Here is a 23,326-nt window from a genome sequence, read left to right on the forward strand (position 1 = left end):
CCTCAGGGTACTCTCATAAACAACAATGTTATGGCTCAAATAATTGCCAAAGTTTCTTTCCTTAAAGAAGACAAATAAATTTCATTCCCTTGGCAGTCATTTTCTTTTGGGCTATATTACAGCATGCTTTACATGATCACGGTCTGGTAATAAAATTATCCCCAAATCAGTATCTGATGTGTCACCTGATACCATAAAAAAGATTTGAAAAGCCTGGGTCTTTGCAGAATCCTTAAATAATTCGTACCCCGTTTTAGTTTTTCAGAAGTTTCCCGACCTTGTGGAGATGGATACTCTCATCAGGTGTCTTTTATTTCACGTCCATTAAAGGTGGACTAGCTTGTTGCCACGGATGACGGACAAACCTTTGATAAGAACCCATTAGCCTTCTAAAAGAGATGGTTGGCTTTTTTTCTTGATTGTGGGGCTTTATTTTTCTCATTTCCCTGTCTCGGTTATTTGACTTCTGGAAGTCCATATTGGCATTTTACACATTATACCTCAGATTTATTTTAATGGATTGCACCTAGAACCAGCCTGAGATGTCCCTTATTTTCTACTTCTGACAAATAGAGGAATCAGCATATGGCTTATGATCATCACTCCTAGTTCACTTCAGAGTCCAGCAGCCCAACATTCAACATCTTTGCAGAACAATTCCTCACTGGGAAGAGGCAGGAATACTCCTCAATCCAAGTGCTAAGGGTACCAGGGCAGGGTTGTATACTGTTGTTTTCTGTCCAGCATTTATTTCCCTCTTCCAAACATCACCTTTGGAGGAATTTCTTCTTCCCCACTAGAAGAAATCAGGTAGGACTTTTCAGGGCCTCTCTTCTCTGCCAGCCAAGAGGAGGACTGATGATGCAAGCTAGGCTGATTGGTTGCTCCCTCCTTGGAATCTGAATCTTGAACAGAGGGATAAAAAGACAAAAAGTAGTGGCATTCATTCATTCCAATGCCTGTGTCCTGATTAGAATATGTTAGTTGTGTTCTGTAGACCCTCTTGCCTCTCTGGACCTGCTGTGCTCCAAGCCTTATGTTGCTGTTGCTTCTGTTGTAAAGACCCCTAACTGATGCACCTAGTGTTCCCCTAGGACTATATGTTGAAACTTAAATCAATAATTGACATGATTTTAGCAGTTCCAAAATCCAGTCATAATGCTTCAACTCTAAGCAAAGGAGCATTATAGATTAGCAGATTATTTTTTATAATCAACACAGAATCTAATTTTATGGTCCTAATTTGAAACCAGAACTAATGAAGAAGCCCAGGTCACTAGAAGTTCTAACCACTCCTGGCTTTAATACTTCCTGAATTTACATCTTGATGGCCCCTAAATACCATTGTATTAACTATGTTAACAGTAATTGGATTACCAAGTGAAATGATTTTTCCTATTTTATAGCATTTTAGTCAAATTAATTCTGTTTGCTTTTTTTAGGAAAAATATATGTAAGCCAATATTTTTCAGAGATCTTCTCAGTTCTTTTTAATTGTTCCATGCTGAAGTCTTCCTCATAAAGAGTAAAACCCGTTTTGATTCTAACCCCCCTCTTTTGAGGTCATGTTTTGACCCGCAGTCTTCAAACTACTGACAGAGATTTTAGAATGTTTACATTTTAGGGTTTTTTTCTTTTAAATATTTTGACGTTATTGCATAGAAAACTTCATCTCTGGTTGCCTCTCCATGCTTCTTTTTAACTTCACTTTGTATTAAGACAAGAAATCATAATGGTTAGGAGTATAAGGGTCTTGGATTAGAGTTTTGGTACTGCTGCTGACCAGCTGTATGACCAAGGTCAAGTTACCCATGCTCTGTTAAGTTTTAATTTCTTCATCTGTAAAATGGGTGTTCTTGGGAAGATTCAGTGAAATGATGCCTATAAAATGCTTAGCATTTGGCATAGAATAAGCAGTCAATAAATGTTAGCCATTAGTATTACTACTATTTTATCTTCTAATTTAAGCACTCTGGAATATTCTATTTTGTCATATCAGGATGATTTTTGGTGCTTTAGACATATTTTTCTCTATCAAACTACACACTTCTTTCTCTCTTTTCTCTTAGATCTTTTTTTTTTAACATCTTTATTGGAGTATAATTGCTTTACAATGGTGTGTTAGTTTCTGCTTTATAACAAAGTGAATCAGTTATACATATACATATGTTCCCATATCTCTTCCCTCTTGCATCTCCCTCCCTCCCACCCTCCCTATCCCACCCCTCTAGGTGGTCACAAAGCACAGAGCTGATCTCCCTGTGCTATGCGGTTGCTTCCCACTAGCTATCTATTTTACGTTTGGTAGTGTATATATGTCCATGCCACTCTCTCACTTTGTCACATCTTACCCTTCCCCCTCCCATATCCTCAAGTCCATTCTCTAGTAGGTCTGTGTCTTTATTCCCGGCTTGCCACTAGGTTGTTCATGACCTTTTTTTTTTTTTTCCCCTTAGATTCCATATATATGTGTTAGCATGCTGTATTTCTTTTTCTCTTTCTGACTTACTTCACTCTGTATGACAGACTCTAACTCCATCCACCTCACTACAGATAACTCCATTTCTTTTCTTTTTATGGCTGAGTAATATTCCATTGTATATATGTGCCACATCTTCTTTATCCATTCATCCGATGATGGACATTTAGGTCACTTCCATGTCCTGGCTATTGTAAATAGAGCTGCAGTGAACATTTTGGTACATGACTCTTTTTGAATTATGGTTTTCTCAGGATATATGCCCAGTAGTGGGACTGCTGGGTCGTATGGTAGTTCTAATTTTAGTTTTTTAAGGAACCTCCATACTGTTCTCCATAGTGGCTATATCAACTTACTTCCCCACCAACAGTGCAAGAGGGTTCCCTTTTCTCCACACCCTCTCCAGCATTTATTGTTTCTAAATTTTTTGATGATGGCCATTCTAACCGGTGTGAGATGATATCTCATTGTAGTTTTGATTTGCATTTCTCTAATGATTAATGATGTTGAGCATTCTTTCATGTGTTTGTTGGCAATCTGTATATCTTCTTTCGAGAAATGTCTATTTAGGTCTTCTGCCCATTTTTGGATTGGGTTGTTTGTTTTTTTGTTATTGAGCTGCATGAGCTGCTTATAAATTTCGGAGATTAATCCTTTGTCAGTTGCTTCATTTGCAAATATTTTCTCCCATTCTGAGGGTTGTCTTTTGGTCTTGTTTATGGTTTCCTTTGCTGTGCAAAAGCTTTTAAGTTTCATTAGGTCCCATTTGTTTATTTTTGTTTTTATTTCCATTTCTCTAGGAGCTGGGTCAAAAAGGATCTTGCTGTGATTTATGTCATAGAGTGTTCTGCCTATGTTTTCCTCTAAGAGTTTGATAGTGTCTGGCCTTACATTTAGGTCTTTAATCCATTCTGAGTTTATTTTTGTGTATGGTGTTAGGGAGTGTTCTAATTTCATACTTTTACATGTACCTGTTCAGTTTTCCCAGCACCACTTATTGAAGAGGCTGTCTTTTCTCCACTGTATATGCTTGCCTCCTTTATCAAAGATAAGGTGACCATATGTGCTTGGGTTTATCTCTGGGCTTTCTATCCTGTTCCATTGATCTATGTTTCTGTTTTTGTGCCAGTACCATAGTGTCTTGATTACTGTAGCTTTGTAGTACAGTCTGAAGTCAGGGAGCCTGATTCCTCCAGCTCCATTTTTCGTTCTCAAGATTGCTTTGGCTATTCGGGGTCTTTTATGTTTCCATACAAATTGTGAAATTTTTTGTTCTAGTTCTGTGAAAAATGCCAGTAGTAGTTTGATAGGGATTACATTGAATCTGTAGATTGCTTTGGGTAGTAGAGTCATTTTCACAATGTTGATTCTTCCAATCCAAGAACATGGTATATCTCTCCATCTGGTTGTATCATCTTTAATTTCTTTCATCAGTGTCTTATAATTTTCTGCATACAGGTCTTTTGTCTCCTTAGGTAGGTTTATTCCTAGATATTTTATTCCTTTTGTTGCAATGGTAAATGAGAGTGTTTTCTTAATTTCACTTTCAGATTTTTCATCATTAGTGTATAGGAATGCAAGAGATTTCTGTGCATTAATTTTGTATCCTGCTACTTTACCAAATTCATTGATTAGCTCTAGGAGTTTTCTGGTAGCATCTTTAGGATTCTCTATGTATAGTATCATGTCATCTGCAAACAATGACAGCTTTACTTTTTCTTTTCCGATTTGGATTCCTTTTATTTCTTTTTCTTCTCTGATTGCTGTGGCTAAAACTTCCAAAACTATGTTGAATAATAGTGGTGAGAGTGGGCAACCTTGTCTTGTTCCTGATCTTCGTGGAAATGGTTTCAGTTTTTCACCATTGAGGACAATGTTGGCTGTGGGCTTGTCATATATGGCCTTTATTAGGTTGAGGAAAGTTCCCTCTCTCTCTGCTTTCTGCAGGGCTTTTATCATACATGGGTGTTGAATTTTGTCAAAAGCTTTCTCTGCATCTATTGAGATGATCATATGGTTTTTCTCCTTCAATTTGTTAATATGGTGTATCACGTTGATTGATTTACGTATATTGAAGAATCCTTGCATTCCTGGAATAAACCCCACTTGATCATGGTGTATGATCCTTTTAATGTGCTGTTGGATTCTGTTTGCTAGTATTTTGTTGAGAATTTTTGCATCTATGTTCATCAGTGATATTGGCCTGTAGTTTTCTTTCTTTGTGACATCTTTGTCTGGTTTTGGTATCAGGGTGATGGTGGCCTCATAGAATGAGTTTGGGAGTGTTCCTCCCTCTGCAATATTTTGGAAGAGTTTGAGAAGGATAGGTGTTAGCTCTTCTCTAAATGTTTGATAGAATTTGCCTGTGGAGCCATCTGGTCCTGGGCTTTGGTTTGTTGGAAGATTTTTAATCACAGTTTCAATTTCAGTGCTTGTGATTGGTCTGTTCATATTTTCTATTTCTTCCTGGTTCAGTCTCGGCAGGTTGTGCATTTCTAAGAATTTGTCCATTTCTTCCAGGTTGTCCATTTTATTGGCATATAGTTGCTTGTAGTAATCTCTCATGATCGTTTGTATTTCTGCCGTGTCAGTTGTTACTTCTCCTTTTTCATTTCTAATTCTATTGATTTGAGTCTTCTCCCTTTTTTTCTTGATGAGTCTGGCTAATGGTTTATCAATTTTGTTTATCTTCTCAAAGAACCAGCTTTTAGTTTTATTGATCTTTGCTATTGTTTCCTTCATTTCTTTTTCATTTATTTCTGATCTGATCTTTATGATTTCTTTCCTTCTGCTAACTTTGGGGTTTTTTTGTTCTTCTTTCTCTAATTGCTTTAGGTGCAAGGTTAGGTTGTTTATTTGAGATGTTTCCTGTTTCTTGAGGTAGGCTTGTATTGCTCTGAACTTCCCTCTTAGTACTGCTTTTGCTGCGTCCCATAGGTTTTGGGTCGTCGTGTCTCCATTGTCATTTGTTTCTAGGTATTTTTCGATTTCCTCTTTGATTTCTTCAGTGATCACTTCGTTATTAAGTAGTGTATTGTGGAGCCTCCATGTGTTTGTATTTTTTACAGATCTTTTCCTGTAATTGATATCTAGTCTCATAGCGTTGTGGTCAGAAAAGATACTTGATTCGATTTCAATTTTCTTAAATTTACCAAGGCTTGATTTGTGACCTAAGATATGATCTATCCTGGAGAATGTTCCATGAGCACTGAGAAAAATGTGTATTCTGTTGTTTTTGGGTGGAATGTCCTATAAATATCAATTAAGTCCACCTTGTTTAATGTATCATTTAAAGCTTGTGTTTCCTTATTTATTTTCATTTTGGATGATCTGTCCATTGGTGAAAGTGGGGTGTTAAAGTCCCCTACTATGATTGTGTTACTCTCGATTTCCCCTTTTATGGCTGTTAGTATTTGCCTTATGTATTGAGGTGCTCCTATGTTGGGTGCATAAATATTTACAATTGTTATATCTTCTTCTTGAATCGATCCCTTGATCATTATATAGTGTCCTTCTTTGTCTCTTGTAATAGTCTTTATTTTAAAGTCTGTTTTGTCTTATATGAGAATTGCTACTCCAGCTTTCTTTTGATTTCCATTTTCATGGAATATCTTTTTCCATCCCCTCACTTTCAGTCTGTATGTGTCCCTAGGTCTGAAGTGGGTTTCTTGTAGACAGCATATATATGGGTCTTGTTTTTGTATCCATTCAGCCAGTCTGTGTCTTTTGGTGGGAGCATTTAATCCATTTACATTTAAGATAATTATCTATATGTATGTTCCTCTTCCCATTTTCTTAAATGTTTTGGGTTTGTTATTGTAGGTGTTTTCCTTCTCTTGTGTTTCTTGCCTAGAGAAGTTCCTTTAGCATTTGTTGTAAAGCTGGTTTGGTGGTGCTGAACTCTCTCAGCTTTTGCTTGTCTGTAAAGGTTTTAATTTCTCCATCGAATCTGAATGAGATCCTTGCTGGGTAGAGTAATCTTGGTTGTAGGTTTTTCTCCTTCATCACTTTAAATATGTCCTGCCACTCCCTTCTGGCTTGCAGAGTTTCTGCTGAAACATCAGCTGTTAACCTTATGGGGATTCCCTTGTGTGTTATTTGTTATTTTTCCCTTGCTGCTTTTAATATGTTTTCTTTATATTTAATTTTTGATAGTTTGAGTAATATGTGTCTTGGCGTGTTTCTCCTTGGATTTATCCTGTGTGGGACTCTCTGTGCTTCCAGGACTTGATTAACGATTTCCCTTCCCATATTAGGGAAGTTTTCAACTATAATCTCTTCAAATATTTTCTCAGTCCCTTTCTTTTTCTCTTCTTCTTCTGGGACCCCTATAATTCGAATGTTGGTGCGTTTAATGTTGTCCCAGAGGTCTCTAAGACTGTCCTCAGTTCTTTTCATTCTTTTTTCTTTATTCTGCTCTGCAGTAGTTATTTCCACTATTTTATCTTCCAGGTCACTTATCCGTTCTTCTGCCTCAGTTATTCTGCTATTGATCCCTTCTAGAGTATTTTAAATTTCATTTATTGTGTTTTTCATCGTTGCTTGGTTCCTCTTTAGTTCTTCTAGGTCCTTGTCAAATGTTTCTTGCATTTTGTCTATTCTATTTCCAAGATTTTGGATCATCTTTACTATCATTATTCTGAATTCTTTTTCAGGTAGACTGCCTATTTCCGCTACATTTGTTCGGTCTGGTGGGTTTTTACCTTGCTCCTTCATCTGCTGTGTGTTTCTCTGTCTTCTCATTTTGCTTAACTTACTGTGTTTGGGGTCTCCTTTTCACAGGTTGCAGGTTCTTAGTTCCTGTTGTTTTTGGTATCTGTCCCCAGTGGCTAAGGTTGGTTCAGTGGGTTGTGTAGGCTTCCTGGTGGAGGGGACTAGTGCCTGTGTTCTGATGGATGAGGCTGCATCTTGTCTTTCTGGTGGGCAGGTCCATGTCTGGTGGTGTGTTTTGGGGCGTCTGTGGCCTTATTATGATTTTAGGCAGCCTCTCTGCTAATGGATGGGGCTGTGTTCCTGTCTTGCTAGTTGTTTGGCATAGGGTGTCCAGCACTATAGCTTGCTGGTCGTTGAGTGAAGCTGGGTCTTGGTGTTGTGATGGAGATCTCTGGGAGATTTTCGTTTGGTATTACATGGAGCTGGGAGGTCTCTTGTGGACCAGTGTCCTGAAGTTGGCTCTCCCACCTCAGAGACACAGCCCTGATGCCTGCCTGGAGCACCAAGAGCCTTTCATCCACACGGCTCAGAATAAAAGGTTGAAAAATAGAAAGAAAAAAAGAAAGAAGGTAAAATAAAATAAAGTAAGATAAAATAAAATAAAGTTATTAAAATAAAAAATAATTATTAAGAAAGAAAGAAAAAAATTTTTTTTCTAAAGTAAAAAAAAAAAGCAAAAAACAAACAAAAAAAATGGACGGACAGAACCCTAGGACAAATGGTGAAAGCAAAGCTATACATACACTCACAAAAAGAGGAAAAGGGGAAAAAATAATATATCTTGCTCCCAAAGTCCACCTCCTCAATTTGGGATGATTCGTTGTCTCTTCAGGTATTCCACAGATGCAGGGTACATCAAGTTGACTCTGGAGATATAATCTGCTGCTCCTGAGGCTGCTGGGAGAAATTTCCCTTTCTCTTCTTTGTTCGCACAGCTCCTGGGGTTCAGCTTTGGATTTGGCCCCGCCTCTGCGTGTAGGTCGCCTGAGGGCGTCTGTTCTTTGCTCACATAGGACGGGGTTAAAGGAGCAGCTGCTTCGGGGGCTCTGGCTCCCTCAGGCCGGGGGGAGGGAGCGGTATGGAGGAGGCGGGGTGAGCCTGCGGCGTCAGAGGCCGGCGTGACGTTGCAGCAGCCTGAGGCGCGCAGTGCGTTCTCCCGGGGAAGTTGTCCCCGGATCACGGGACCCTGGCAGTGGCGGGCTGCACAGGCTCCCGGGAGGGGAGGTGTGGAGAGTGACCTGTGCTTGCACACAGGCTTCTTGGTGGCGGCAGCAGCAGCCTTAGCATTTCATGCCCGTCTCTGGGGTCTGCGCTCATAGCCGCGGCTCGTGCCCGTCTCTGGAGCTCCTTTAAGCAGCGCTCTTAATCCCCTCTCCTCACGCACCAGGAAACAAAGAGGGAAGAAAAAGTCTCTTGCCTGTTCGGCAGCTCCAGACCTTTTCCCAGACTCCCTCCCGGCTAGCTGTGGCGCACTAGCCCCTTCAGGCTGTGTTCACGCCGCCAACCCCAGTCCTCTCCCTGGGATCCTACGGAAGCCCGAGCCTCAGCTCCCAGCCCCCGCCCGCCCCGGCGGGTCAGCAGACAAGCCTCTTGGGCTGGTGAGTGCTGGTCCGCACCGCTTCTCTGTGTGGGAATCTCTACGCTTTACCCTCCGCACCCCTGTTGCTGCGCTCTCCGCTGTGGCTCCGAAGCTTCCCCCCTCCGCCACCCACAGTCTCCGCCCGCGAAGGGGCTTCCTAGTGTGTGGAAACCTTTCCTCCTTCACAGCTCCCTCCCACTGGTGCGGGTCCCGTCCCTATTCTTTTGTCTCTGTTGTTTCTTTTTTCTTTTGCCCTACCCAGGTATGTGGGGAGTTTCTTGCCTTTTGGGAGGTCTGAAGTCTTCTGCCAGCATTCAGTGGGTGTTCTACAGGAGCAGTTCCACGTGTAGATGTATTTCTGATGAATCTGTGGGGAGGAAGGTGATCTCCACGTCTTACTCTTCCGCCATCTTCTCCTCTCCCTCCTCTCTTAGATCTTGTAAAGCTTATATTTTATTCTCAGCAATATTCTTTGCCAGGATTCTTGGATATGACAACCTACTTTTCATCTTCTTCTAAAATGTACATAATATTGTTGAGAACCCAGAATATACCTTGGGAGATCTACTAGATGAGTAATAAATATGGCACTTTATCATTCCAGTCTTGTGATAGTTGTTTAGGTGTGTGCTAATCACATCCTTCCAGATTGCATTACCTCTTTCTGCAAGTGTTTTGCTGCACTGTGGATGTTAAGTCGTTTTCAAACGTATTTAATGTCAATCTGTCATCATAAGCCTTGAGTAACTTGTAAAAAGAGACAGGTCACACATTCTCTAGTGGAAACCATAGGCAGAGAGATTTGCATTCAGACAATAGTACTTTGGACTTCAGTACTATTGTTTTGTGGCAATAAAACAATATGTTTTTTTAAAAATTGAAGTGCAGTTGCTTACAGTATTATATGTTACAGGTGTACAATACAGTGATTCACAACTTTGAAAGGTTATACTCCATTTATAGTTATTATAAAATATTGGCTTTATTCCCTGTGTTGTACAATATATCCTTATAGCTTATTTTATTTTATTTTAATTTAAAAAATTGTTATTGGAGTATAGTTGACTTACAATGTTATGTTAGTTTCAGGTGTACAGTAAAGTGAATCAGTTATTCATATACATATATCTACTCTTTTTTAGATTCTTTTCCCATATAAGTCATCACAGAGTATTAAGTAGAGTTCCCCGTGCTATACAGTAGGTCCTTATTAGTTATCTATTTTTTATATAGTTGTGTGTATATGTCAATCCAAATCTACCAATTTATCCCTCCCCCCCTTTCCCCCCTCGTAACCGTAAGTTTGTTTTCTATATCTGTGACTCTATGTCTGTTTTGTAGATCAGTTCATTTGTACCCTTGTTTTTAGATTCCACATATAAGCGATATTACTTGATATTTGCCTTTCTCTATCTGACTTACTTCACTCAGTATGACAATATCTAGGTCCATCCATGTTGCTGCAAATGGCATTATTTCATTCTTTTTTATGGCTGAGTAAATTCCATTGTATATATGTACCACATCTTCTTTATCCATTCTTCTGTCAGTGGACATTTAAGTTGCTTCCATGTCTGGCGATTGTAAATAGTGCTGCAATGAACATCAGGGTGCATGTGTCTTTTTGAATTATAGTTTTCTGCAGATATACGCCCAGGAGTGGGATTACTGGATCATATGGTAAGCAACTGACCAAGGATTAATCTCCAAAGTATACAAGCAGCTCATGCAGCTCAATGTCAATAAAACAAACAACCCAATCCAAAAATGGGCAGAAGATCTAAATAGACATTTCTCTAAAGTAGACATACAGATTGCCAACAAACACATGGAAAGATGCTCAACATCACTAATCATTAGAGAAATGCAAATCAAAACTACAGTGAGGTATCACCTCACATCAGTCAGAATGACCATCATCAAAAAATCTACAAACAATAAATGCTGGAGAGGGAGTGGAGAAAAGGGAAGCCTCCTGCACTGTTGGTGGGAATGTAAATTGATACAGCCACTATGGAGAACAGTATGGAGGTTCCTTAAACCACTAAAAATAGAACTACCATATGACCCAGCAATCCCACTACTGGGCATATACCCTGAGAAAACCATAATTCAAAAAGAGTCATGTACCACAATGTTCATTGCAGCTCTATTTACAATAGCCAGGACATGGAAACAACCTAAATGTCCATCAGCAGATGAATGGATAAAGAAGATGTGGTACATATATACAATGGAATATTACTCAGCCATAAAAAGAAACGAAATTATTTGTAGTGAGGTGGATGGACCTAGAGACTGTCATACAGAGTGAAGTAAGTCAGAAAGAGAAAAACAAGTACCGTATGCTAACGCACATATATGGAATCTAAAAAAACGGTACCAATGAACCTAGGGGCAGGACAGGAATAAAGACACACGTAGAGAATGGACTTGAGGACACGGGGAGTGGGGAGGGTAAGCTGGGACAAAGTGAGAGGGTAGCATTGACATATATGCACTGCCAAATGTAAAACAGATAGCTAGTGGGGAGCTGCTGCATAGCACAGGGAGATCAGCTCGATGATTGAGAGGTGGGATAGGGAGGGTGGGAAGGAGGCTCAAGAGGGAGGGGATATGGGGATATACGTATACATATAGCTGATTCACTTTGTTATACAGCAGAAACTAATACAACGTTGTAAAGCAATTATACTCCAATAAAGATATAAAACAAACAAAACAGTATGTTTTGTTAGACATATTAGGCAACATGTTGGCCATGGATAGGCAAGTCACATCCATATTGATAATACTTTCTCTTTCACAATTAAGTAGAGCTGGTTTCATGCAAATTTTTCTATCTTGATTTTTTGGGTCTTCCTTTCTGGTGATATTTCCTCCTTCTACTTGAGGAACCCCCTTTAACAAACCCCTAATCACTTTCTTTTCTTTAATTGAGGTATAATAGACAACATTGTATTAGTTTCAGGTATACAACGTCATAATTCCATTTTTATATATATTGCTAAATGGTCACCACAAGTCTTATTAATTTATGTTATTATGTATTAATAATATATTATTAACTTATGTAATTGTCACCATACAGTTATACATTTTTTCTTGTGATGAGAACTTTTAAGATCTACACTTCTAGCAACTTTCACATCTGCAATACAGCATTAACTATATTCACCATGCTGTGCATTATATCCCCATGACTTATTTATTTTATAACTGGGAGTTTGTTTTTGACCCTCTTCACCCATTTTGCCCACCCCCAACCCCCCTACCTTTGGCAACCACCAATCTATTCTCTGCATCTGTGAGCTTGGTTTTTGTTTTTTTTTTTGGTTGGATTCCATATATACGTGAGATCATATGGTGTTTCTCTTTCTCTGTCTAGCTTATTTCACTTATCATAATGCCCTCAAGATCCATCCATGTTGTTGCAAATGGCAAGATTTCATTTTTTTTAATGGCTGAATAAAATTCCGTTATTTATCCATCCATCTCACATTTTCTCTATCCATTCCTCCAGTGGTGCACATTTAGGTTATAAATGATGTTGCAGTGAACATGGGAGTGCATATATCTTTTTGAATTAGTATACTAATCACTTTCTTATAAGTGGAATTTTATTAGCAGCTCAGTGATTTACCTCACTAAGTTAGGATTTTAATTTCTAACTAGCATTAGGTCTACCTTGAGTTCTATTAGGGAATTTATCTGATTTACCTAAATCAAGGACTTGGTCTTAGACTTTTCTCTTGTTACCTTTCACTTAAAACTTTAATACGTTTATTAATCTATTTCAAATTGGACCATGGGATCTGAATTAGGGGGTCTAAAGTTAAAATTGGTCAAGACCCAATCAGAACGTTTTAGACATGATGTCTTAAAATGAGTTATAGTAAAGATCATCCTCCTCTTTTATAATTTCATATGTCTTTCAGTCAAAACATATTTATTGAGCCCAAAGAGATAAAGCACTGTCCTTGCCACCAAGAACATTGCTTGATCAGTTTTAAGTGTCCCCTTCTCTTCAGTTTTTTGGAATAGTTTGAGAAGGATTGGTGTTAATTTAAATTTCTGGCAGAATTTGCCACTGAACCCATCTGGTCCTGGACTTTTCTTTATTGGGAGGTTTTTGATTACTTATTCATTTTCTTACTTGTTACTGGTCTGTTCGTATTTTGTTGCTTTATGATATTTCACTATTGGTAAGTTGTATGTTTCTAGGAATTTATCCATTTCTTCTAGGTTATTCAATTGTTGGCATATAATTGTTCATAGTAGTCTCTTATGATCCTTTGTATTTCTGTGGTATCAGTTGTAATGTCTCCTCTTTCATTTCTGATTTTATTCATATGAGTCATCTCTATTTTTTTATTAGTCTAGCTAAAAGTTTGTCAGTTTTGTTTGCCTTTATAAAAAACAAGGTTTTATTTTAGTTGAGCTTTTCTATTGTCTTTATGGTCTCTATTTCCCCTCTGATCTTTGTTATTCCTTCTACTAACTTTGGACTTAGGTTTTTTGTTCTTCTCATTCCTTGAGGTGTGAAGTTAGATTGTTTATTTGATATCTTTCTTTGTTCTTAAGGTGGACATTTTCACTAAAAACTTCCCTCTTAGAACTACTTTTGCTGCATCCTATAAATTTTAGTATGTTGTGTTTTCATTTTCATTAGTCTTATGATACTTTTTGACTTCTCTTTCAATTTCTTTTTTTTTTTTAATTAATAATGAATCTTAAAAACTGTTCAAATATCTTTTTGGCCATTGAGCCTGTAATCATATTTTTCTCATTTGATTTATAGATAAATTAAATTATATCCTTAGACTTCCTAATATTAAATCATCCTTTTATTCCTGGGAGAGAGACAATATAATTACAGTACATTATTCCTTTAACATATTGTTAGATCAATGTATTAGTATTTTATTTAGGATGTTTACATTTATATTTGTAAGGAGATTGCTCTATGTTTTTAAGTGCAGTCATTTTTTCAGGTTTTTGTTATCAAAGCTATTATAATTTTAGAATATTCTTTGAGGAGCTTTCTCTGTAGTTAGAAATTTTAAAAATGGCATAGGAATTAATCAGTTCATTGAGATTAAAATATTTTTAAAAATAATATCAGTTGAGACTGACGCTTGCGGGAAATAGTTTTTTGGGATATCTTTCCCAGTTTCTTTCATCATTATTCCTGTGTTCAGGTTTTTCTTCTTGAGTCAGTTTTTGTATTTTCATCTCCAGTGACCAGGGATGCTGTGCATCTTTTCATGTGCTCACTGGCCATTTGTGTATCTTCTTTGGAGAAATGTCTATTCAAATCCCTTGTTCATTTTTTAATGGGATTGTCTTTTTATTATTGATTTGTAACGGTTCTTTATATATTCTGAATACACGTCCTTTATCAGATATATGATTTGCAAATATTTTGTCCCATTCTGTCAGTTGTCTTTATTTTTTTGATGGTATCATTTGAAGTTTTTAATTTTGATGAATTTCAATTTATCTACTTTTTCTTTTGTTGGTGTGCTTTTGGTGTCATATCTAAGAAACCATTGTTTAACTCAAGGCTGTGAAGAAATTTACTCCTATATTTTCATCTAAGAATTTTATAATTTTAGCTCTTACATTTGGGTCTATGATTCATTTTGAGTTAACTATTTGTATATAATGTGATGTATGGGTCTCACTTTCTTCTTTTGCAGGTGGATGTCTAATTGTCCCAGCACTGTTTGTTGGAAAGGCTATTCTATTTTCTATCATTCAATTTTTTTTTTTTATATATGGTTTTTTTTTTGTTTTTGTTTTTGTTTTAAAATTTATTTTATTTATTTATTTATGGCTATGTTGGGTCTTCGTTTCTGTGCGAGGGCTTTCTCCAGTTGCGGCAAGTGGGGGCCACTCTTCATCGCGGTGCGCGAGCCTCTCATCATCGTGGCCTCTCTTGTTGCAGGGCACAGGCTCCAGATGCGCAGGCTCAGTAATTGTGGCTCACGGGCCCAGCCGCTCCGTGGCATGTGGGATCTTCCCAGACCAGGGCTCGAACACGTGTCCCCTGCATTGGCAGGCAGACTCTCAACCACTGCGCCACCAGGGAAGCCCTATCATTCAATTTTAATCTTTACTTGGGTTTTGGCTTTAGAGCTCAATTAGAGTCTTTGCTTTTTAATTTTATGTAAAAGAGGAGTTTAACTCATTTACATATATTATTATTGGTGTTATAGTTAGCCTTACTATATTTATTTTGAAATATTATTTAGATTTTCTGATTTTTATGTTTTTTTGTTTCATGTGATATCACTAAATGTGTAACCTTTTAAAAAGGTGATTGCCTTTCTTTTAGGTTTATAGAATAAGTACTTTTGTATATTTTATTTGTTTTTGCTGATAGTAAGAAACTATCAATAATTTGGTTTTAAATAATTTTATAAACCACATATACCAATAGTCATTACTTGAGAGTCACATTTCAAGTTGCATTGAGTGTAGGTGTATAGTTTATAAGTATGAATGCAGATAATTTTGTTACGAAATTTTTAAGGACGATGAAATATGATGGCAGATACTCAGAGGGTTTGATTTGAAAATGAAATATATTAATGTATGATAATAATGATAAACATGTTAGACATATAAATATAATGTCATTGCCTTAATAGCTATTTTTCACTTGGCCTTATTTAGTAGCTATTTTTTACTTCTGGAAAATCATTCAGTACTTGAAATATATATACCACTGAGCCTCAAAAAATACATATGTCAAGATAATGTTTAACATCACCAGAATTCTCCAAATACAGTGAAGTTCAAGCTCTTGAAATGTGTTTTCCTATTTTCACACTTTATTATAGGAAGCATATTCTTTAATTGAGAAGACCGAAGCAGAACAAAGTGTACTGTATTCATATCAGAAATGTGTGGAAGTTGCCAAAAGAAAGAAAAGCGGAGTCCCTCCTCCACCCATCCTGCTAGCCCGAACTCATTGTTCTGTGACGTTAAAACCTGCTCCATTTATTTCTGATGTTAAGGTATGTTGTCTATTATGATCTTTACCTCACGGAAAGCAATGTAAGTAGTTTTGTGACTATAATGATGGATACTTTTATTGCCTTTAGCGCTTGAATAATCTTATTTATTAATATAAACACTGAACACTGGGATTAGTATTCCAGTGTCTTAACTATCTGTAGTTTCTTCATGACCCTTTTGCCTTTATGCTGTTTCCCTTTTGGCTCCTTATAGCTTTGCTATAAGAAGCTTACTCCTGTATTGCTACACCCAGATATATAGTAAGGAGAAATGAGAGAGAAACATTTCGAAGTATCTTCCTCACCATGACACAGTCATATGTTGACATCCTAGTGTGCTCAACTTTGAGAAGGTTTCCTGAAATGGAATCAGGCATTTGAAGGGGATAGAAGTTACTCTGAGAGCCAATGATGAAGATAAGAAAATTTGGGGGTGGTGAATTTAGAAACTCTTCCAAAAGTTCTTCTGTGTAAATGGGGATTCTTTTAATGCAAACAAATGATAATTCCAACCACATTATAAGTCATAACTCTTTATGTATTTATTGAAGCTCTTTCTCCCAGCCCCAGTGCCTTGGAACTTAGCCTAAATGGGACTGTTATTTGAGATTTAGTTTCCTCATAAGCATTTGGTTCCACCTAATTTATATTTTAAATATTACATTTTCCTCTTTTGGGTGATGAACACATGCTCTTTGGTGTTGTAGAAAAAACAAAGTTGCTTCTTTGATTATTCTTAGGATATTCTGCTTGAACTTAAATACATCGTCTTGATATAGTGGAAAGGGCATGGGCTTTGAAGTCAGACAAATACAGATTTAAAATTCTAGCTCTACCCCAGCAGTATGACCTTACGAAATCTAAATATACTTTCTGAGGGTTTTTTAAATATTTGCTTTTGTTATCTTTTCATTTGTAAAATGTTTCTTCTGTGAAAATTAAGTGAGATATTATATCATATTCTTGGCATATTAACCGATGTCCTTCCATCCCTTGTGTTAAACATAGGTAGTAAAGTTAGCTAAAATCAGTTAATGAGGTTATACACTGTGATAATATTATCTGATGATTTTTTTTCCATAAATTCTGTCCAATGAGCATTATTGAGTGTCTGCTATCTGTCAAGCTCTATGTGAGGTAACGTATAAAAATAAACACAAATAAAGCATGGTTCCATATTTTGAGAAGCTTCAGACTAATGAGAGGTGGACATCAGTGAGAAGTAATACCACCTTCATAATGCCTTATAATTGGAGGAATAGAAGAAACATTCATCCTAACTGTGCTATAATAAATGCATTATTGCAGTTGCTAGTAGTTTTAAAATTCAACTTTGGATTTTGGGGATCTGTTTAAGAATAAGGATCACTGACTTTGGAAATTCAGTACAGAACTAAGACTGGATGATTTGCCAAGAGTTTTTGTTTGTTTTTACTTGAATGTTTTGATTTATTTAACCAGGTTCTTATTTTTTATGTATCTCAAATTAGTAACTAGTTTATTTCATAATGCTTATTAATAGGAAGACATAAGCATCCCATACTTGACCTGTACTTGTAGGACTTGTCACTCAGCACATGATGTGAAGTTGATGTATATTATGTGTTGGTAACGTTGTGTGCTCCTGGAAATTATACCTTCTGTTACCCACTCCATAGCACTAGATGGTGCTATGGACTTAAATACATTTTCTAGTTTGAGATTTCAGCCATCTTTTGTTTTATCAAAACCTCTTGTTAAGGCATTTGTTGCATTAACATCTGTTTTAATGGTTGAAAATGCTAGTGTTATTTATAAACTTTTACTTCCAAAGTTAGTGGTGGTTTGTCGATGGTGTCGTTTCTCTTACACAGAGTCTAAGGACACAGTCTTCTAATAGTTTCACAAACTAAGATGTTTTCATCTGTGGAACAGAATAGAAATATAAAGCCTACTTGTAAAAATGCTTTTAGAGAAAATTAACCCTTCAAATTCTGGTTTGTATGTAGAGCTTAACTTAGAGCAATAATGATCTAAGTCAGGGGTCCGCAACCCCCGGGCCACGGACTGGTACCGGTCCACGGCCTGTTAGGAACCGGGCCGCACAGCAGGAGGTGAGTGGCGAGCGAGCGAAGCTTCATCTGTCGCTCCCCATCGCTCCCCATCGCTTGCATTACCGCCGGTACCATCACCACACTGCCACCCCCGCCCCACCCGACCCCGGTCCATGGAAAAATTATCTTCCACAAAACCAGTCCCTGGTGCCAAAAAGGGTGGGGACCGCTGATCTAAGTCATAAAACACCATCTTTCTGCCTTCCCCCTCCCTGCCCCATGGTACTCTTTTTGCATGAAAAATCAAGGAAAGGTAGTTTCTAAATTTTTCTGAGATTCAGCTGAGTTTTTTCTCCTGACCTCCAGCTTCCAAGTTCCTTCAACATTCTCTTTGTCCTCGAAGTTCTGCCTTTCCTAATGCTCTTTAATCACCTGAGAAATTTTCTTTGGAAACACAAAAGTTCGGCTATTTGTACCACACAGTCTTATTCATTGAGACTAGGCAGGCTTAGGTATATGTAATTTTTAAAACTGGTTGATTCTGTACAAACTGTATTTTAAAAAATGATTCTTGTGCATAGTCAGAGTTGAGAACTACTTGTGCAGACAAGATACAATGAGGATTTTTCCATTGACCCAGAGGAAGAAATAGCGGGCTAAGCTGTAAGAGGCAGTTGCTTCTTAGAGACAATTACATTTCCCTTATTTTCCATTTTAGGAGTTGAGATGTTGTGAGGTGGAGCCTTTGGGAAAGGGAATGCCACAGTGATGACAACCCTTCCATCACTAATCCCTGGGCAGTATGGCTCCTAATAATGCTTTTCCCTAGGTATCAACTCTCTCCCTTACCCCCTACAGTGAGAATAGTGCATTACCATGAGGAATCTCCATTATTTTGACATCTTGGCAAAAAGACCATTGTCTAACCATTTAATCAAGTTTAAGTTTGATTGTTTCTGTGTAATTTGCATTTTGCTTTTGGTTTACATCTGTATTTAAGAATTGTCAAAAGAATATCATGTTTCAGAAAATTTATAAACTAGAGAAAAAAAATTATCCGTAATCTTACCGTTTTATCATCTGAACTCTGCTACTATTTTTATTAAGGAACATTTTCTTCCAGGCTTTTTCATATGTATTTTTACATTTTATTTAAAATACTACAGTTTAGTATCTTGCTTTTTTTACTACCTGCTTTTTGTCCCATATTATTAAATAAAATATGAAAATCATTTCAGAGTAGGTCTTTTTTTTCATCAAGATGATGTCATCTTTGGAGTCACTCCCTGCCACTGTCTGATCTTGGGCAGGTTATTGAACGTCTCTGCGTCTCCATCTTTTATAAAGCAAAATGGCAATAGAAATCCTATCTCATAGGGATGTTTCAAATATGAGAAAGTATATGTAAATTTCCTAACAATGCTTAACACATAGGAACTGCTCACTTAATAGTAGTTAAAAATAATTAATAATGAATAATATTTTAGTCTTGGTGGTCCCAGGTAAACTATATTTGTCTTTTTTTAAAGAGTAAATCTAAGTATTTTTATAAACTTAGGTTTCATGTTTTAAAACTTGAATAGTTATATTTTTATATAGAAAAGTATTCCTTTTGCCACATCATGATAAAAGAAATTGAGTGCTTTGTTAAACAGACTATGGATGACGGGCTCATCTCTCTCCGTGGCAGGTCTCCTGGTACTGCATTTTGGGTTGCAAAGCAGAAGGGAGCTATGGAAAAGTAAGACTAAACAATAATCATCTCCCAAACTCAGGAGAAGCGGTACGTCGAATTAAAAAAAACCTCTGAATGTCAGGAAATCTTACCAAAAGTCTCATTAATGACAATTGAGTGTTGTTCATTTTTTTCCTTTATGTAGTCACTATTTCAGTGAATTTGTCTAATTTCATCTTGAGTCATAACTAAAATCCAACAATAAATGAAAAAGGTTTTTTTTTCCCTTAACATAAAGAGGTCACTTAATTATATTTTTAAAGACCCATTTAATTTTCCATGCATAACTTGAAATATGTTTTTGTTAATAGATACCGGCTGATGGCAAAAGCGTTTTTGAAGTAAAAGGTTTAGAAACCAATGAAAAGTACATCTTTGCACTTGCTGCTTATTGTTCTAATGGAAAGCTTATTGGTGATGCTATTGGGGAGACGACTAAACCAATTCTGGTTTACCCACCTCTTTCTGCTGTCACTGCTCGGATGTTATTGACACAGGTAGAAGAGATTTCTTCTAATTTTTTTCCTCTGTTTTTTTCCCGTTAAGCAGTTACTAAGTAATTTCTGATGAAAAAACAGAATGCTTTTTACAATAACACTTTTTTCCTGGATTTTAAATGCGACACACATTGATTTTAGAAATTTTGGAAATAAATGTTATCTGTTTTCCTATCATCCAGAGTAGCAGTTCTTAACCTGAAGCAATTTTGGCCCCCGGGGTGGGACATATATGTCAATGTCTGGAGACATTTTTGGTAGTCACAATCTAGAGGAGTGCTGCTGGCATCTAGAGGGTAGAGGTCAGGGATGCTGATAAGCACCCTACAATGGAAAGGGCAGCACCCCCTCCCCCAACAAAGTGTTATCCGGTCCAAAATGTCAACAGTGCGAAGGTTGAGCACCCCTGATCCAGAGACGTCCTTTTCTCTGTGTGTGTATGTATACATACACAAATATATATGTCTACACACAATATGTATGTAGACGTATATACACATATGTATGTGAACTTATGTATAATATATAATTTTAGTCATAGTGTACATATTATTTTACATCTGATATTTTCATTTAATGCATAATTGACTTTTTTCCATTCCATTAAGTATTCTTTCAAAACATAATTTTTAACATCTGCATGGTATTGCATCTTAAAAATATATCATAGTGTAGTGTATGTATACACAATGGAATACTACTCAAACATAAAAAAGAATGAAATAATGCCATTTGCAGCAACACGGATGGACCTAGAGATTATCATACTTAAGTAAGTCAGAAAGAGAAAGACAAATACCATATGATATCACTTATGTGTGGAATCTAAAATATGACACAAATGAACTTGTTTATGAGACAGAAACAGACTCGCAAACATAGAAAACAAACTTGTGGTTACCAAAGGGGAAAGGGGGTGGAGGAAGGATAAATTAGGAGTTTGGGATTAACAGATACAAACTACTGTATATAAAATAGATAAACAATAAATTTCTACTGTATAGCACAGGGAACTATATTCAATATCCTGTAATAAACCATAATGGAAAAGAATATGAAAAAGTATATGTATATATATATGTATAACTGAATCATGTTGCTGTACACCAGAATCTAACACAACATTGTAAATCAACCATACTTCAATAAAAAAATATATATCAGTTGTTTTACAATATTGTGTTCGTTTCATGTGTGCAGCAACATGATTCAATTATATATATATGTATGTGGTTTTTTTAAAATTAATTAATTATTTATTTATATTTATTTATGGCTGTGTTGGGTCTTCGTTTCTGTGCGAGGGTTTTCTCTAGTTGCGGCAAGTGGGGGCCACTCTTCATCGCGGTGCGCGGGCCTCTCACTATCACGGCCTCTCTTGTTGCGGAGCACAGGCTCCAGACGCGCAGGCTCAGTAATTGTGGCTCATGGGCCTAGTTGCTCCGCGGCACGTGGGATCTTCCCAGACCAGGGCTCGAACCCGTGTCCCTTGCATGGGCAGGCAGATTCTCAACCACTGCGCCACCAGGGAAGCCCTATATGTATGTATTTTTTTCAGATTATTTTCCATTGTAAGTTATCATAAGATATTGAATATAGTTCCCTGTGCCATACAGTAAATACTTGATGATTATTTATTTTATGTATAGTAGTCTGTATCTGTTAATCCCATACTCCTAATTTATCCCTTTCCTCCTCCCTTTCCCCTATGGTAACCGTAAGTTTGTTTTCTATGTCTGTGAGTCTGTTTCTGTTTTGTAGATAAGGTCATTTGTGTCATATTTTAGATTCTACATATAAGTGATATCATATGGTATTTGTCTTTCTGACTTACTTCACTTAGTATGATAATCTCTAGGTCCATCCGTGTTGCTGCAAATAGTAATATTTTATTCTTTTTTATGGCTGAGTAATATTCCATTGTGTGTGCATATGTGTGTGTGTGTATGTATTTATATAGCACATTAAACCAATCATCTGTTGATGGGCACTTGGGTTGTTTCCATGTCCTGGCTATTGTAAATAGTGCTGCAATGAACATTGGGGTGCATGTACCTTTTCGAATTATAGTTTTCTCCGGATATATGCCCAGGAGTGGGATTGTTGCATCATATGGTAGTTCTAGTTTTAGTTTTTAAGGGACTTCCTTCCGGTTCCCATAGTGGCTGCACCAATTTACATTCCCACCAGCAGTGCAAGAGGGTTCCCTTTTCTCCACATCCTCTCCAGAATTTATTTATAGACTTTTTGTTAATGGCCATTCTGCCCAGTGTGAGATGATACCTCATTGTAGTTTTGACTTCTGTTTCTCTAATAATTAGTGATGTTGAGCATCTTTACCTGCATCCATGATTATTTTCTTAGTATCAGTTTATAGAAGTGAAGTTTCTGGGTTCATAGAGACAGACAGACCTGAGTTTAAGTTTCAGGTCCTCACGTTAGCCGTGTGACATTGGGCAAGTAACCTTCATCTGTGAAGTGGAATAATAATAGTAGTTACCTCCCAGAAGTATTATGAGTATTAAATGGAATTATGCATGTCAAATGTTTAACTGTAACACTTACAACACAGTAGGCGCTTAATGAATATTATTGTTGTTCTTAATTATAGATATACTCATGAATTGACATTTTTTGCTGAAATGATTGCCTGACTTAAAACATGTCACCAGTGAATGCGATTCTAGAAAAAATGACTCGTTGACCTAAGTCTCAAGCCTGTAATTTTAAGTTTATGGTTGGCTGTAGAGCTGATGGCTCTTCTAAATTTTATCACATTTCTATTGTGCTGGTTTTTCCTCTTAATAGTTGATTAGTATTATAAGCTAAGGTCTTACTGGAATTTTATATTATCATATTTTTCAAAGAAAATTTAATTGAGAGAATTGCTAGGATTTGTCTGGCATTGGTTTAGCATGTCATATTGGCTCATGGTTTTCTGATGTTTTGATTTCTTTGGAATCTAATATATTTCCTAATTTGCAGTGATGGAGTTATTTCAAAGTGAGGGACCGAATATTTCATCAAGGTCTAATTTTTCTCCAGGGAGTGGTTTGACTCTTGCGCTTTATTTGGCAGAACTTTCATTGAAAGTTAATAAAAGGAGGTCCAAGCTATACTGCTAGGATAATGAGAAGTGTCATAAAGTAATGACCTGTGTTTCTTTACTGATACTATATTTGCAGTACTGTAGTTCATTTATGACAGTTTATGAGCATTCTCTCTCATAATGTTAAGTGGCTAAAGCAGAATTTCCTCATAAAAT

At 36.9% G+C, this 23,326-nt stretch overlaps 1 protein-coding gene across 2 annotated transcripts in view; it reads left to right on the forward strand.

Annotated features, from left to right (window-relative positions):
• CFAP54 (cilia and flagella associated protein 54) overlaps nt 1-23,326 on the forward strand; it is a 300,842-nt gene that overhangs the window by 65,642 nt on the left and 211,874 nt on the right. For both annotated transcript variants that reach the window (XM_059934750.1, XM_059934751.1), the window contains exons 20-22: nt 15,620-15,796; nt 19,520-19,612; nt 19,876-20,061. In XM_059934750.1, the coding sequence (XP_059790733.1) occupies nt 15,620-15,796; nt 19,520-19,612; nt 19,876-20,061 (456 nt within the window). The remainder of the gene's footprint in view (nt 1-15,619; nt 15,797-19,519; nt 19,613-19,875; nt 20,062-23,326) is intronic.

This window comes from Balaenoptera ricei, chromosome 10, assembly GCF_028023285.1.
Source record: "Balaenoptera ricei isolate mBalRic1 chromosome 10, mBalRic1.hap2, whole genome shotgun sequence".
In the NCBI taxonomy this organism is placed as follows: Eukaryota; Metazoa; Chordata; class Mammalia; order Artiodactyla; family Balaenopteridae; genus Balaenoptera; species Balaenoptera ricei.